Source organism: Pteronotus mesoamericanus, unplaced genomic scaffold (genome assembly GCF_021234165.1).
Source record: "Pteronotus mesoamericanus isolate MK-2021 breed Mesoamerican mustached bat unplaced genomic scaffold, CSHL_Meso_final contig_24, whole genome shotgun sequence".
In the NCBI taxonomy this organism is placed as follows: Eukaryota; Metazoa; Chordata; class Mammalia; order Chiroptera; family Mormoopidae; genus Pteronotus; species Pteronotus mesoamericanus.
In genome coordinates this window covers 11,663,939-11,682,418 of record NW_026555100.1, presented here as the reverse complement: position 1 = coordinate 11,682,418, position 18,480 = coordinate 11,663,939, and the positions used below count along the sequence as shown (strand labels likewise).

The 18,480-nt window shown below is 34.4% G+C and overlaps 1 protein-coding gene across 2 annotated transcripts in view; it reads right to left on the bottom strand.

Annotated features, from left to right (window-relative positions):
• The window catches only part of CTNNA3 (catenin alpha 3), a 1,483,556-nt gene that overhangs the window by 339,972 nt on the left and 1,125,104 nt on the right, over window positions 1-18,480 (bottom strand). For both annotated transcript variants that reach the window (XM_054572720.1, XM_054572719.1), the window contains exon 12: window positions 18,280-18,480. In XM_054572720.1, the coding sequence (XP_054428695.1) occupies window positions 18,280-18,480 (201 nt within the window). The remainder of the gene's footprint in view (window positions 1-18,279) is intronic.

The window sequence follows — 18,480 nt, the reverse complement described above, 5'->3', positions numbered from 1 at the left end:
ATATATAGCATTTGGCTAGTTTCTTTCACTTAGCATATATTCAAGTTTCATCCATGTTGTAGCATATAACAGTACATTATTTTCTTTACTGCTGAATTATAGTCCATTGCATGCAACATTTCATTTCATCAACTCATGAACATTTGGGTTGTGTCCACAGAGCTATTATAAATAATGCTGTATGAACATTCATATACAACTTTTTGTGTGTACAGATGTTTTCATTTTTCTTGGGTATATATACTCATGAATAGAAATGCTGGATGATATGGTGAGCCATATGCTTAACCATTTTAAAACTGTAAGACTGTTTTCCAGAAGAGCTTCACCATTTTGCATTCCCACCAATAGCATATGAAGATTCCAACTTCTTCACATCATTTTCAACACTTATTATCTGTACAATGACATTTAAATGTTTGCATCTTTCAATGAATTGGTCCATTTCATCTAGCTCATCAAATTTATGTGCAAAGTTATTTGTAGTATTTTATTATTATCCTTCTAATGCTTGTGGTTCTGTATCCCCTTTCATTCAGACATTAAGAATTTGTGTTTTCTCTTTACTCTTGTTCAGTTTTCAGGGGATCTGCTGTCATCACCTCAGGAGTGAAGTTGTCTCACACAAGAATGAGAAAGAATATCATACTCTGCCCCAACCACATCTAAGATTCTAAGCCAGGAAATGTGAAAGGGAAAAAAAGTGAATACAGGGAGCTTACCATTGCATGAGGTCAGTCTTCAAGTTCTCATTGCTTCTCCAGTTTTCTATTATTTACTTTTCTGAGTTCCTCCAAGGTTCACTTTATGCTTTATGTCCACAGTTGTCATTGTCATCAGTGGGAGAGGGAGGGAGAGGTACACTTGCCCCATTTTAACTGGGACTGGTGCCACTGTCTATCCAGTATTACCTATAACTTATTGGCAATGTAAATTATCTGTCTTATCATAAAAAGCTACTCACTGTTCTACTCACTGTTCCCTAAGGACACAATACCCTAAGAATGATCTTGAAACATTGTAAGAACCCTTCTGAAGTAACTTCTTAATCAAAAGATGATTAAATTATGTTCAGTATAACTTAGATTTCCTCTCATTACATTGTAATATAATACAATTATTTTGACATTTTTTCCAGCAAGAATGTACTTATCTCTTTAATTTAAATAATGTTCAGGCTCATATTTTTGTCCATACTTCCCCTATGTGGTCTTCTCTGACATACAAAACTTCACACTACTTTCATTATTCCCAAACCTATTCCTTTTTTTTTTTGTATTATTCATTTGCCCCATAATGTACTTTTGATTTGTAACATAAAATAATATTGCTGTTTAATATTTTTCAACCATATTTCAACACCTGGAAGACTTGAATCATTCTATTTTTCAATATTTAGCTTAATGCCATACTAATAATGAATTAATACCAAATAAGTTTTCACTGAAAAAACAACTGAAAAAATCGTAGTTCTTTATTATGTTCTGATGCTGGAATAGCAGAGGAGATAACATTAACTCCAGGTACTTATGTACCAAAAACCTGGAGACAGTTTTGCAGGCTCTTTATAGGTAAATGCTGATGAATAAAAGATTTTAAAGAAGAAACAAAGGATGAAGGGTTGCATTTATTTTCAGAGATTGAAGTTTAATTTTTTATGAAGAGAGGATGAGAGAAAGGGGATTGGTTAATGATAAAAATTATGAATTGGTTAACCTAATAATCTATAATGATGCATAAGAAGATGAGGCCAAATTAGGCCTCATTATCTGTGAATACCATGGAATAAAGATTTCCTATAACTACATAGTAACTACAAAATAACTTGGTAGCTTTAAGATTTAGCTCTAGGGTGCTTTTATCAACTTTCTACAATTTAGGTATCTGGATTTCTGGTTCTCATCATCCCCAGGAACAACATCAAGAACAAGATACTATACATACTTATATTTCATTTTGGATTATAATTTCCAATTTATTATCCCCAAATACATTTATGCTTCTAGAGATAAGAAATTTTATCTTATTTATTTTTTCTTCTTTCAATAGTTGGTACGTATAGAGCTTGTATATCAATGTGGCTCACTACAGGTTTGTTAAAGTGATTTCCTAATTGTGATCTAATGACATACCATTGTGCTGTCATTTTACTGTACATTGGCATTGTCATCTTATTGTAGGTTCAACGTTTTGGGAGACTTTTAAAACACTATTCCTCTCTGTAAAAACACTTTTTTGCTTTTGGAAAAAAACTCTTGGCCAAGTTCCTAAGACTTTTGTCACATAGCTTTAACTTCTTTAATATCTGTACATTAGAGAGCAGAGGCCTCCTACTCCTGACTGTATAAAAGGACGGCTACAAGGGAAGGTGCTTTCACAGCTCATCATTCTATGTCTTTGTTTCATAGGAACAGCAGTTGGAAGTGTGGTCTTCCCCACTTTCTGTGGGAAATGTATGCTGCCATGAAATGGATAATAGCCACTTGAGTATTTGAATATGACATCCAAATAACAAAATGATCATAAAGTTCAATGTAAAAATCTGAAGTGAATCCTAAATCAGAGTAAACTGAAACTTTTGGACTGCTATATACTTTCCAAGAAGGACAGAGAAAAGCCTCTGAGGCTATTTCTGACATACATTTGAAACTAAGCATCCTTTTTGAGATGAGGGCCCCTTCCTTTTTTTGGTCATTTACCTTTATAATCTTCTACCCTTAGGTTTCTTCCCTTAATAGAGTTTTAAATAGCATCTTATCATTGCATCAGGTGTATACTTTTGGCGAAAGTTTATAGTTCTTGATAGATCAGAAGAGACTTGTGTAACATACAGCTTTCACAAAATGTTAGAAATCACTAGTTTGCTCCAATCTGTATTTGCCATAAGGATCACAGAACAATATTGCAAACTAATTTGATGATTTGTAAGCTTTAGTGTCCCTCCAAATATCTTCACTCTGAAAGTTGCATGACATTTATTTTTTTATTTTATTTTTTTCAGGGAAAAAATATGCTCTGATTTAGAGATTTAGCTACTGCCCTAACCTTGGGAATTATTTTTCATCCATTTAACAATTTTTTTATTGTTGTTCAATTACAGTTGTCCCTTTTTTCCCACTGCTCTCCTCTGTCCCGCCCCCTCCCGCAGTCAATCCCCACGCCATTGTCTGTGCTCACAACACTTATTTTTTAAAAAGCTGAGTTTTATATAGAGATGCTCTCAGGTGTTCTGTTCACATTTAAAAATATTAAATTGCCATTAAAATGACTCTGTATATTAATTAGGTATTCTTGATACCTTTTTAATTCTCTATGTGAGTTACCGTTTCTAAAAAGTGGGAAAATGTTTCTTTAAATAAATTCCTTCACTGCAATAGATTAGTTTTTCTTTTGGTATAAAATGCAGTTTGTCTTGTACCATTGTATTCCTTCAGCATATGTAAAGCAATAGATTTCAAAAATAGAACTAAGCTGAGCTGTTAGAGATCAAGTAAAAAATTTCTTTGCTCTGTCTTGTGCTGTTTATAATTAGAATTAAAATTTCTTTCTCTTCAAAATAAATTTAACTTGAAGAAAAGATACAAACTGATGAAACTATAGGATAAAAAACAAATTTAAAAATATTTTTCAATGTGAAAGCAATTTTGGAGTTAAAAATTATGAGGATTAGAATTTATGTAGGATTTTGAGAATTTACAATCAGCTAGATAGTAAAACTATTAGTCTAGAACATACACAAATAATACTTAGATTTAACAAAAGATAAGCTAAATGATGTGGCTAGCAACACTAAAGATCTTCTATTCCACCCCTCTTTTAACAGTTGAGGAAATGTAGTCCATACAGTTTAAGAGACTTTCACAGCTGTATTGTGGCACACCTAAGTCAAGAGCTTTGGATTTTCAAATTCTCTATTTAATACTTTTCCTCCTAGCCATGGCTCATAAAGTGATATTTAGAATACCATTGGTGAATTTGTCCCCAAATGTCTCTAATATAATAAAACCATCTAGCATGAATTACTCCTGGAGAAGATTCCTTTTTCCATATAGTTCTGTCAATCAATTATATTTTTAAGGGTCCTAAGTGAGCTATTCATTATATTATTCATTCATCTACTTATCATATCTTTATTGAGTGTGTACTCTATGCAAGATCCCTTCCTACATTCCTAAAATCAGATGGTAGACCATACCAGAAAGTTGAAAGTTGAAAGGGAGAAGTTGAGAGATGCAAGCACTCAAAAATATGTAGTCTAATATATAAAAACGTTCAACATCTCTAATCATCAGAAAAATGTAAATTAAAACCACAATGTGGTTTAAAAATAGCTTCTTACCTGTTAGAATGGCTGTTACAAATAGTAAGTGAGCAAACAACAAGTGCTGGTGAGGATGTGGAGAAAAGGGAACCCTCACGCACTATTGGTGAGAATGCAGACTGGTGGAACCACTATGGGAAACAGTATGCAGGGTTCTCAAAAAACTAAAAGTGAACTGCCTGTGACCCAGCAATTCCACTTCTGGGTATATATCCTAAGACACCCAAAACAGTACTTTTAAAGAATATATGCATACCTATATTCATTGTGGCATTATTTATAATAGCCAAGATATAGAAGCAACCCAAGTGCCTATCAATAGATGAGTGAATAAAAAAGTGGTGCTATGTATAGACAACGTAGTATTACTCAGCCATAAGAAAAAGAATGAAATCTTACAATTTGTGACAGCAAGGATGGACCTATAGGATATTATGTTAAGTGAAATAAGCCAGTTAGAGAAATAGAAATACCATATGTTTTAACTGACATGCAAAATCTAAAAGACAAAGTAAACAAACAAAATTGAAACAGATTCATACATACACAGAACAGTCCAATGGCAAGAGGGGAGGAGAGTTAGAGGAATGGGTGAAAAGATAAAGGAATAGAAAAGGATACATCGGTAGTTACACAATAGTCATAAGATGTAAAATACAGCATAGGAAACAATTTTGTAATAAATCCATATGGTGCCATTTGGGTACTGGAACTATTAAGGGAGGGGGAACACTCTGTGAGGTATATGATTGTCTAATCTCTATATTGTACACCTGAAACTAATACAAAGTAATATTTGGGGACATAGAAACAGACTGAGCATATCCAGAACGTAAGAGATTTAAATTTATGGTACATAGTCTATAAAATGGCCCAATGACCTTACCTCCTGATACTCATATCCTGTAACTAACAGTGACACATATAAATTAGCAACTCCCTTTTAAGAAATTGAATGTAGCAAAAAATATGGTATACAACTTCAGAAATTATATTCTACAAAAATGTTGTCTTCCACCTTAGGCGCGCTCTCTTTCTCTCCCTTTCTCCCTTTTGGGATTGCTCACTCTGTGGGAAACAAGTGCCATGCTAGTGAGAATATTCAGGAAGGCTATGGAGAGACCCATGTGGAGAAAAACTGGAGCCTCCTGCCAGCAACCAGGTAATAAGCTTGGAGGCAGATCCTCCAGCCCTCGTGGGGACCTGGATGAGGCCATCCTTGGCCACAGCTTGACTGCACCCTCAGGAGTGACCCTGAGGCAGAACCACCCAGAAAGCTGATCCCAGATTTCCAACTCTCAGAAACTGTGAGACAATAATGTGTGTTGTCTTAATTTGCTAAAGTTTAGAGTAATTTGTTATGCAGTAGTAGGTAACTAATAAAGAGAGGATAAGCTTTGCTACAGTTCTGAGTCTTTAAGGAAGCTAGCTAATGAAATAATAATTTAGTGAACAGGTTCCACTGTTGGAGGAAACAGGCCATTAACGGTTGGGACAATACTGATGAGAAAGGTTTGCACATTCACGATTGAAATGTATTGTGTAAGTTATTACAAATAAAATGAAAGTTCAGCCACTAAGGTTACAGAGAACAGAAAGACCTCTGAGAAAAAAAGCCTGAACCAGCAATTTTGGGTGCATAATGCCCATTATGAAAGCTTACTGAGAACCTTCAAAATAAGTAAAAGAAAGAAAGCACTTAAAAACAAAACCTATTTACCACTTGCCTTATCCTATGTAATTAAGGTAAATGTGTGTGCATGTGTATGTGTCTTGTTCTTGGTATCTGCAATGATGACATAAGGTTGGATAATTAAAAGGGTTTGTAAAATTCTATAGACCATACCCACTTAAAAGTTATTCAAGATAAAGAATACAGCAAAGCAGGAGAGAGAATATGCAAGACAGTATGAGAGCCTGGATGATTTGCTGGCTCACCTACACAAAGTCTTCTCTTACTCACAGGATGCACTTTATCTCTGGGTTATGAAACATCAATATATATACAAGAAATTGTGGTTTTAAGAGGCTTCAGGCAAAAGATTCCAGCAGTCTTTTATGCCCCTCTGATCATATAGCCAAAGCCAAGCTCTGGTAACTAGTTAAAAAGGAAGAAGCCATCAATCTACACATCCTTAAACCATGTAAACAAGGTGTTTCTGGGTGACATCAGGGGGATTTTAAACTTTCAACAACACTTTATAAATTACTAGCTAATCCATTGTCATCATTATAAGCAAAAGTCAAACCAGACTTCCACGCACCCATAGAGATGCCCTCGTCATGCTGTAAGATAATTCTATTTTATTCAGTGAATAATTAATGTATATTAAACAAAAAATCAATCATTTTACATATAATACAGCATGTGTTACTATACATATACAATTATACTAATATTAAATATAATAAATGGTATGCTAAAATAATATATAATATATTATAAATGGATAAAATATATGCATAAATATATGTATGTACATGTCATTTATACATATATAAATATATACAGCTGTGTATTCCTATAGACACAACAGATAATGCTTACAATGTGACATAAAAATCTGGTTTCTTAACAATGACAAAAGACATGACAAACAGACAATAAACAAATATAGTTAAGCATAAGCTGATAAGAATACAATCAGCTTTACAGAGAATACGGAGTTTTAAAGTTTTAGCTTATGTAGTTAGGATCATGATGTTCTAAGCCTGCTGACTAGGACATGTATACTAGTATCTTTTAGAGGGGATAGTGAATTGCTTTCTTTATCATGTGACTAAATGAATGTTTGTCTGAATGTATCCAGGCTCATTTTAGAATATTTTTTCTTGCATCCCACTGATTTTCTGTTCTAATTTGGATCAGTCATTTTCTCGACCTAACTATGATCTGTCATTTTGTCATTTTATTCATTAAATTCTTGAGTTAGATTTACTATTTCAGTTTTCCATGTCTTATTATTTCTGTTTTTTCTTCTCTTGTTTTGAGTATATTGCCAAGTCATTTCTCAAAAAGGGTTTGTGCAACTTAAATGTCCTGAGTCCTTTTGCATACACTAAAGTTTTTATTTTGCCACACATTTTAGATGAATATATACTATTCTAAGTTCAGATTAATTTTTTTCACTGAAAGCGAGGCCATTGCCTCATAGATTTTCAGGATCTTGTGTTGCTGATAAATCAACATCAGGCAGGGTGAGACTTTCACCTACTTGATGGCCTCTCCTTCAGCATATTCTATATAAATTCAGTCATTTGCTGTTCTCTTTCATCTGCATTTCCAGTGGTTATTTCTGGGTTTTTTTAAATATTTTTTTTTTTTCCTGATGAACCTACACCCGTGCATTTGCCATTACGGGTTTATATTCCCTTTTGTGACCTTTTATTGTTATTTTAAAGGAATATTAAACTAGGATTGGGTAGGTATATCTACCTTCTTGCTGACTTTTTAAATAAATAAAGAGGGAAAAAAGTGCATTTTTTAGTCCCTGAACTCAAAATTACTTGATTGTAATTGTGAACATACAACGATTACATTAATGGACACAGACAATGAAGAAACAACTATTTGAATACAGAAGTAGTTGGTAGAAAGAAGAAAAAATAAATAGGAAGGAGAGATAGTAAGAAAAGTACATTTTAACTTACTGCTTCTACCCTCAAAAATAATTTTGCTTTTTACCAAATCAGAATACTCTTATTCCTCTTTTTAGTTACATTAGAAGTTTGAGGTAAGTGGTAAAGGAATGTGCATAACGTTTCTTAAATCACTATAACCTACAATCAACATAAACTTCAGAGCAGTGTTTATAATAAATGATACATTTTAAAAATCCCTATATCAGCAGAGAAATTTTATACTATAAATTGTTCACTTAACTTTAACTGCTACAGATTTTGGTAGACAGTAAAATTAAAGCGTGGATGATCACCAGAATATGTTACATTTTCTGGGATTCTACTGGGTTACTAATACATTTCCAGAGAAGAAAGTTATCCCCATGTTCTTAGCCTGCTATGTGTGATTGTTAAATAGTGATACTTTCTTTTGTAATTGACAAAAGAGGAAGTTGTAAATTATAATGTGCTGGAAAATTTAATAAGTGTAATGAAAACACATGTCAGCAGAAATCAATATGGGCGCATGGTGGGAAAGACTTTCCAGTTGCTTAAAATCTCTGGCTTTTTTTGAACTATCTCTCTTCTCACTGAGCTGGTTACATTGGACAATAGATCAATGTTTATGCGCACTCCATTGCACTTGCCCTGCTCCCAGCATTGTTCTCTCAAATATGGCTATCATTTAAAATATTCTTTCATCCTTCAGTTAAACAATCTTCCTTCATGTAAGATCTTGAGATATCTACTATGTTTATAAATTCCCCAAGTTTATCATTTTCACCAAGAGGTTAAATAATCTTTAATGCACCCAGTCATGATAAAAAAACAAAAAGAACCAAAAACACCCCCAACTTACTGACTTCATTAAATATCCCCATGTATTAAAAAAGCTTGTAGATAATACTTTCATTTAAAAAATTTTAGCCTGCTAGTTTGTTTTTCTCTTTATAAGAGTAAGTTTTTTGTTTTTTTTTATCATTTGCTTTCATAACCACAAAGTCTGATAGTGTACATTCAACATTGCTTTATTTTGGCAAAAGCTTTAGGTACTGTTCATCTTAGAAGTGCTTAATTCTTCACTTACTACACGTATTCTTATCTTGGAAACTCAACATGATCATGTCCATTGTGAACACCCAAACCCGAAAAGGACTACATTTGAGGAATCCTATCAAAATTGACACGAAAGACAGGAAGGAGAGACTGGAGATGACATCACTAAAATGATTGTCAGCCTCCTCTGTCTGCACCAGCTAACACCCAGGGAAAGGAAGTCTGGTTTATACACTCCATTTCACATGTTTTATGTTCTTTCCAAAACCAGGAGAAAGAAAAAAAGTGTAAGAGACACCACCTCAGTTTATGTTTTTAAATTCAGTGACCTTGAACTTCAAATTTAGTTTAACTGATAAGTATATAAAAGTTTTACTAGCTCAAATCAATAGATATATAGCCAGGTTTCCTACTCCATCTACAAAAATCTCTAAAAAAGTAAAATCAGCTGCCTTTACAATTGAGGGCTATTAATATATGAAATAGATACTTGTAACAACTAAAGAAGGTTATATTATTAGTATCATAAATCTGACTTTCAAGACACAGTAGATGGTAGGAACCTCCTGCCAGATGTTGTCTACATTTTTAAAAGCATACATTATAGTACAGTTTATAAAACATTTTACAGGAATACTATTATAAAAAGACTTAATTATTGGATTATCCAGTTGATAAAAGTGTAGCTCAAAGCTACCTAACAACTGCGCTGTGGTATAGCCCTGCGTCCTGGAGGGTTATTAGGCGCACTGAAGTCCTGATGCCTGTAGAATTCAGGATGGCTGGGAAGACCTAAGATCGCTTCAGACCTCAGAACCTCTGACCTCTGCATCTTTGAATAGCTCTTTTGTTTCCCGGTGGTGTGCAAACACTGATTTCAGAAGGTGCTAATCTGTGTTAGTACAAAGACTGTTTAGTAAATCTCTAAATAAATGAAGGCAAAGTCCCTATCCCTTTGAATTTAACATTACTCATTTGAATAATAGGATTACAGGCTTGTTAATTTTCTTGTCATTGTTGTCAAAGAAAGAAAAAGAAGAAACCACTGAAAGATTTATTTTTCTACTTCTTTCTATAAGACTCACAGACTCTATTTCTATCTTGCCACTATCTAGGCAAAATGATCACAATTAACTCATATATTCTGGTAAGGCACATCTTCCCTAAAGCATACCAAAATTTAGAGTGGTATCATAATACCTCATTTAATAAATCTATCAGGAATAAAGCATGCTTTTATGCTTGTTTTTACATTTTTACAAACCATCAGAGAAAGAACCGGGTTTAGCAACAAGCTGCTGAAAGGCAGTGCTCTTGATTGAGTTATATGGGGAGAAGTGTTGCCATTGTCTCCACATAAAAGGCGACCGACCAACTGATAAAATCCCTTTTCTTTTCATGTGTTAAGGCTCCTCTTCTCCTGTTCATCACCACCTCCCACTTCCTTCTGCTCACAGACTCCAAAGCCCCTTCTGATGGCAGGAGTATGAGTCTCATTAGGAGACAGAGTGCTGTCTCCAAGATGCTCGCAGGCCCAGTACTGGCCGCAATCTGCCACCCGCCGCCTTACTGACAGTCAAGGGGCTTGGGCCCAAGAAACGAATTCAGAGCAAGCGAGGCAAAAGTAGGGATGAGTTTAGGATTTATTCTGGTGGTAAAAGTATCTGGAATGTAGTGGCAAATAAATGTATCATCTCCGGGGTCCAGTGTCATAATGTTATGATGCCAATAATGTATTAAATGCTCAGAGAGGGCTGGATGGCAGCTCAAACAGCTGTTCTTTAGAATAACTAAAGGGGCAGGCCTTGTTACATGCAGCATCCCTTACAGCCTGTCTGTTTACTCGTCTTATTCTTTAGTCTTCCTTCCTTTGTTTGTTTATTTGTTCATTTCTTTCTGCTTAATTTAGGCATAGTTAGAACAATTGTGCTCTTTGCAGTCCAGAGCTAAAACTGGGACTTCATGCCAAATCCTTTTACATCTAAATTACTTTTCTTTCCAGTTATCTTTACATAGAAGCTTAAAAAATAAATCTAAATTACTCTTTTTACAGAAAGTATGTGTAAATAGGATCAGAAAAAAAAGTGTGACTTATTTCTCTTTCCCAAAAATGTCTTCTTTGGCTGAAGAACATGTGTCGGGGGCCGGCCACAGGAGTTCTAGGGTTAAAGGGGTAAGAGACCTCTAGAACATCTTGGCACTGGTGACTATCCACTCAGTAGGCCCACATTCTCACCTCCTCTTCCAATGATCCCTTTATTTTAGCCCATGCCATTCACCTCCCCTACCCTTAATCCATCCATTTTTACAGCACTTTTTTTCTGTCAAGTTTCTAATTACTTAAAATGGAAAGATAAAGAAGTATCCTTATACTCCCTAACAAGATCTGGATCTTAATCAAATACAGCTCTCTTTGGACAGAAAATAGATTTTCTGAATGAAACCTATTTTCTAATAGTTGCTTTCTTCAGCACATAATATTAGTTCAACCTCCTGAATTCCTGTGGCAATAAAAGCACTTCTGAGGTCAAGGGATCTTATTTTTGTTTCAAGTGGCTGCGTTGTCTTTTACCTTTTGTTTTCCACATCACCAATACGAAGACACTTGGTTTTCCAGGTTAGCCAAGTGACCTGCAGACAGGCACACCTTGGTAATGCTTTCTGTGTTAAAGGGTGTCAGATTAGGCCTGACCCCAAAAGTAAAAATGTACATAATTCAGAGGCCTGTCTCAGCCTACTACCAGAGCAGGGAAGTTTGCCAATGGTGGTTTCCAAATTTGAAGGCGTGGTTGCTGCCCTTTCAGGGATTTGCTGGAAGCATTAGTGAAATTAGGTTTGGTGGGATCTGTCACCAGAGGAAGTTCAAGGATCGTTCTTCTAAGTAATTGAATGTACAAAATTCAGTCTCTCTTATTCAAAAGCTTGCTGAAGAATGTTTTAAGATCTGACCCCAAATTTTCTGGAAGTGGCTAATATCTAACTCTGGACAGTAATGAATTACTTCCCTGATTTTTTCTCTGCTCCAGGCTTTGACTTGATCCACTGTTTTTCAGTTTTGCTTTTTGTTTTTTGGGGTTTTTGTGGGGTTTTTTTTTTTCCTGAACTGAGATGATAACTTGTTATCTTGCTTAACTGTATTAGAATGTATTAGAGTATAACTTGGTAGTAAATTTTACTTCTAAAGTTGGGAGGACTTGGGCATCTCTATTATATATAAAATGTTACTGGTAAATATAAAAATAAATAACAAGTGGTGTATGCATTTAAGGACAATATGATCTAAGGTGGGAAACTTGTATGTAAATGGATGATTATGATACAAGGCAAAGTGAAATACACATTACCTACAGGAAAAGCTCACCCATGGTAACACAGAATGGAGCAACTAATTCTAACTAAAAGGGAATCAGAAGGTCCTTTACAAAGGTGGTGGCATTTCAAAAATTGTTGAAGAATAATTATAATTTTAGTGGAGCAATAGACATGAAAAGGCATTTCACTACTAGAAGAGAATGAGCATAGGCGCATAGGCTTGATTCAAGAGTTGTTTTCTTTTGTTTTAATCTAGCACAAGCAAGACACTATTTTTGACTCTGGGAGAGATGGGAAGAGAAATAATACAAGTTTCCTTTCTTCAAAAGGTTATATCATACTTTGACATAAAAGTCATTTCCATATAAATATATCAAAAAGAGTTCATCAATAACATATAGTTAGTTGTCTAGAATGATGTAAATAACTGGCAAGTCCTGTAAAAATCTATATAATACATGAGACTAGAAAGAATCCATTATTACCTGAGGGAGTAAAGAAAGGGCTCTAAAAGACATGAAATATGTTGTTTCTTGAAAGATGGTTAAAATTCGATGTAAAAATGAGGGGTAAGGATTTTCAAAACTGAAAGGTAAAGCACAGACAAAACCAAATTTAGAAATGATCTTGGCATGTCCATTTGATCATGAAAACATCAACTTAGATGGAGTAGAAGGTGACTTTGATTCAATCTAGGGGAAAAAATAGAAATGCACATTTAGGTAAATTGAAATGCCTACTAAATTCAGGCAGATAAACTAAATGAGCAAAGCAGACTGGGCAATATTGAGAGGGAGTGGAAGAAAGCTATGGCTCAGGCTCAGCCAAAAAGAAGAAATGCCTAAGCTTCAGCCAGTTCCACAGTGAACTCTACCCTAGTGTGGCCAGACCTTCCCATTTATCACCATATGCCACTAGTCCTGATTTTTACGTGTGTGTGTATGAGAGAGAGAGAGAGAGAGAGACAGAGAGAGAGAGAGAGAAACTAATTCTTATGACAAAGCATAAAATTATGCTGGTCAAAACTAGATACATAAAAATCATTTGAGTCATATAGAATTATATCTAGTATGTAAACCACTAGTTTTCAACATCTGCTGGACTGTAGAGAGGAAAGGCTGCTATAAGTAAAGCTTTTGTGTTTTGTTTTATAACCATTTAAGGGTACAGAACAGAGATGCAGCATAAAGAAAGTAGCATGTTTTAATCAGGCTACAAAATTCAGATTATTTGCATGTGAACAAATAAATGAGGTAATTGATTGGAATTATTGTCTATTAAAGTTTTTAAAATGACTTTTAAATGAAATTCGTCTTAAAATTCTATTACCTGTTATTTAAACTGGTTGCAAAAAAATATTTACAACAAAATTTGAAAATATATGCTGACTCTAAATCCCTTTCAAATGTCTTATTTGCCTTTAAGAGGAAAAATTATAACTATATGACTCTTCTCTATTCTAATAGGGAGAGGATTCTGGGTACATACTTTCCAGATGGGCCCTAATGATTACTTGATGAATGACCCTTTATTTGCCATTGGCAACTACCAGTTGCCACCAGCATGTCTTGGTCAGGTTCATTTATGTGCCTGTTCTGTTTTGGTCCATGAACCTGGCTGACATTGAAACTAGGTGAGGTTTGAATGTTTGAAACAGATGCTTTTGCGCCTGCTAATTTATGAATTTGATAGAGTTCATAAATCACATGCAAAAAATACTATGTTAGACCATTATTGGTTTAGGTTTTTCTCCAACCTAATGTGAAAAAACTGCAATTGATGTTGAGAATACAGCTTCTAAGCCTCTACATTGCAATCCAGAAGATTAGATAATTAACAAAAAAAGCCACTGTATTTTCTCTCCCCTATTAGGAACTCCTGACAGGTGGAGAAGCTTAGTAACAGAAAAGCATGGGGCAGAATGGAGAATTTCAAATGGGGGGGGGTTACAGTATCATGCTTCTGTCTGAATGAAATGCAGCATTCCAGATGTTGTCTACATTTCACTTAAAACCAACTGCTAGGGTTTATGAACAATAAAAATTTCTGAAATGTAACAGGGCAACTCTGCCTCCCAATGCTGAGAAAACTCTTCGAAGACTATCAAATTTTGAAAATGTGCTAATGAGCCACAAAGGCTGATTAAAATCAAAGGTGCAATATTCCAAAAATAGTCTTTGCAGTTAAGAGAAGTATGGCTTAGGTTTCATCATTGCTGACAGTACTGACACATTTTGCAAAGATAAGGAGGTCTCAGTAGTAAAAACAATTCACAATAGCTCCATATTAAGTTATTTTCAGGAAGCAGGGTTAAGACCTGAAAATTGCATTAAAAAGAATCGAGGAAAAAAAAAAAAACAGTCCACACATATAGGCCATTCACTTGCTAAAAAGAGAACTATTAAGGATTCAAAACACAAAACATGACATTTTCAATTTCTTAATTTGATGCTTATTTACAAATAGTAAGTTCAAGTTTTGAGCAGATGTGAACAGAGATGAACATTTTCCTTTACTTAATTGTGGAAAATAGAATAGTTAGAAGCATTTTTCATGGACAATACATTTATGGATGAGAAAAATATTCACATATTTCACCTTTGGTTAAGATCAAGCTGATCTAATTAGCACTTTCATCTAATTTATTGCTCAGAATTCCCTTTTGTTAGTTGTGTTTTTGGTAAATTTCAAGGAAAGCTGTTTGGAGAAAAGTAATTGGGCATATAAAATAAAATAAGAAGCTTTCTTTAAGAAAAAAATTATCTGAAAACAAAAATGACAAAATTGGAAAGTCATAAACTACATCACTATATTAATAATAAAATGTGACTTTTACAGAATAACCCAGGATTATTCAATATTACTATATTTTTGGATCAGGAAGTAATTTAAGCAGGCAACTTTAAGTTACATACAATTAATTAGATAACAAAGGACTTTTTTCTAATTGAATGATAATGTGACCATATTGTTTACTCATTTTGTAAGGTCATCATAAAACATAGAAGTATTGACAGACATGTTATTAAATGTATAAGTATCTTTGTTTCATTTTTATTTTCTGATTTCAGATTATAAGAATTGATTTTGAAGACAGTGTTCTCAAAACACACTTCACATTCTGGACAGCTTAGAATTTTGCTTCCACTTCTTTGCATGTGGCAGATACTCAGCCCTATGGAAAATAAAACTGGAAACATTGTTTTCAACCTCATACAGACATTGTAACTATAAGAGTATGTTCACAAGTTTACACACCAAGACAGAGGAATCATGTCACCTAATATCAAACTATACTACAAGGCCATAGTAATCAAAAGAACAAGGTACTGGCATAAAAATAGACATAAATATTAATGGAACAGAATAGAGTCCAGAAATAAACCCACACCTTTATAGTCGATTAATATTTGACAGAGGAAGCAAAAACATACAATGAGATAAAGATATCTATTCAATAAATGGTGTTGGGAAAATTGGACAGATGTGTGGAAAAAATATGAAACTAGACCACCTTCTTACACGATGCACAAGAATAAACTCGAAATGGATTAAAAACTTAGATTTAAGTCTCAAAAGCATAAAAACTCTAGAAGAAAACATGGACAGTAAAATCTCAGACATCTGTCATAGCATTTTTTTTCTCTTGCCACTTTAGTCAAGGGAAACAAAAGAAATAATAAACAAATGGGACTATATTAAATTAAAAAGCTTTTGCACAACAAAGTAAATCATCAACAAAATGAAAAAGCAACCCACTAAATGGGAGAACATGTTTGCCAATAACACATCTGATAAGGGTTACTATCAAAAATTTATAAAGAATTTATATATAACAACAGCAAAAAAAAAAAAAAGAACAACCCAATTAAGAAATGGGTAAAGGACCTGAGTAGACACTTATTGAAAGAGAACATACAGATGGCCAAAAGAGAAATGAAAAGATGCTCAACATCACTAATCATCAGAGAAATGCAAATTAAAACCACAGTGAGATATCACCTCATGCCTGTCAGAATGGCCATCATCAATAAATCAACAAACAAGTACTGGCAAGGCTGTGGAGAAAAGGGAACATGCACTGTTTGTGAGAATGCAGATTGATGCACCACTGTGGAAAGCAGTATGTAGTTACCTAAAAAAATTATAAGTGGAACTGCCTTATGATCCAGTGATTTCACTTTTGGGAATATATCCAAAGAAACCTGAAACACTAATTCAAAAGAATACATGAACCCCTGTGTTCATTGCAGCCTTATTTACAATAGCCAAGATTTGGAAGCAGCCCATGTCCATCAGAAGATGAGTAGATTAAAAAGCTGTTGTACATTTACACAATGGAATACTACTTAGGTGCAATAAAAAGGAAATCTTACCCTTTGAGATAGCACAGATAAACCTAGAGAATGTTATGCTGAGTGAAATAAACCAGTCTGAGAAAGACAAATACCATATGATTTCACTCCTATATGGAACCTTGTTAATAAAATGAACAAGCAACACAGAGACAGACTCACAGGATGCAGGCTGACAGCTGTGGGTGGGGAGATGGCTGAGAGGGGTAAAGAGGTGGAGAGATTGAGCAAAAGAGAAAAAAATGAGAAAAAAACTCATGGATATGAATAACAGTGTGGTGATTGCCAGGGGGATAAATGGTGATGGGTGGGGACTTGACTTAAGTGTGGGGAACACACAATACCATGTGTTGTGGAGTTGTGCACCTGAAGCATATACAATTTTGTTAACTAGTGTTACCTCAATAAGTTCAATGAAAATTTTAAAAAGTGAAATAAAAGATAATGAGAAAATTGTGTGCCTACATTCATCAGTAATTTTTGTGAGGAAAAGACCAACAATGACCAATTCTCTACAAGCTTTGCAACGCTTACCTTAGGTATACCTCTTCAGAACTAGTCCCTAGTGAAAATTATTCAACTGTGGATATGTTTCTCCTAGTTAATTAATTTCAAGGTGCATCTTCCTCCCCAGTACCCACCCTTGCAAAATTACCCGCCCTCATCCCTTCTGCCCCTTTTACTACACAAAGTACGTATTATCCATATTTAATATTTCCTGTGCATATCATAAAGAATAATTCTCAAGGTAGGATCAATGATTAAAGTATGGAATCTTAAACATTTTAGGAATCATGGGTGCACTGCCACCCTAGAGTTAAGAGTTAATTAATAAAAGTCAACATGGAGATTTTACAAATCAGAAGGAATTTTCACAGGAAAAAGTTCTGCTATGATGACTTGCAAAAATAGTTGATTGCCCTCACTCAAATTATAGTCATTGTTTCTGAATCCATATGCATTGAAATGTTTCTGTAAGTTTCTTGGAGAAATATTAATATAAATATTAAATATAATAATGATATTTTACTGAAAGATTCAAGAACTAAGCATTGACTAGCTGAGTTTAGAAATTGAATGCTGCAACTCAGACAAAATCCTGATTCCATATTTTTTTAAGTAATCAAAGAAAATTATGTGAAATAATGAATTGTTGGTTTGCAAACACTGCAAAAGAAGACAGAGAATATTTCTCTGGAAACATAGGACAAGTTTTCTCTGTTTGAGTAATGTAAACAAATACCTGGAGGTACCAATGAGACAGCTAAAAGAGGTTTTGAAAGCTATTACAAACGTATCACATCTGGCCTAATTATATCTCCTAACAGCTCTGGCATTAATAAACATGGCTAAGTGGCTACGGTCTGTAGGTAATTTACATAATGCATAGAGTTTTTAGAAGATTTCTTTTCCCCAGCAAATATATTTACTTCTCAGAGACAATTTTCAAATCATAGAACCACAGGATGCAAGCACCTATCAGATAGTAGAGCAAATCTATTTCAAAACAACCAATACTGGCTGAAAACTTATTTCCATATATATGAATAATTGGTAGCTATGTAGATTCAAATATCAGGAACGGTGCAAGCTGTTGCTGGGGACTGAACTTACCAGTACTTGTAAGAAAGTTAACGTTTTTCATCACCCCTTCAGTGTAAGCGCCTGGCTCGTAACTGTCCATTTCACCTGTGACAATGTGAGCAACTCTTGCTGCCCGTCCTCTGATAGCACCAGCAGCTCGGTCTAAATTATCAGCATCCTGGTCTCTCAGGGCTATGATACATTTGTTGACATCTTCTAGGATGTGGCTCT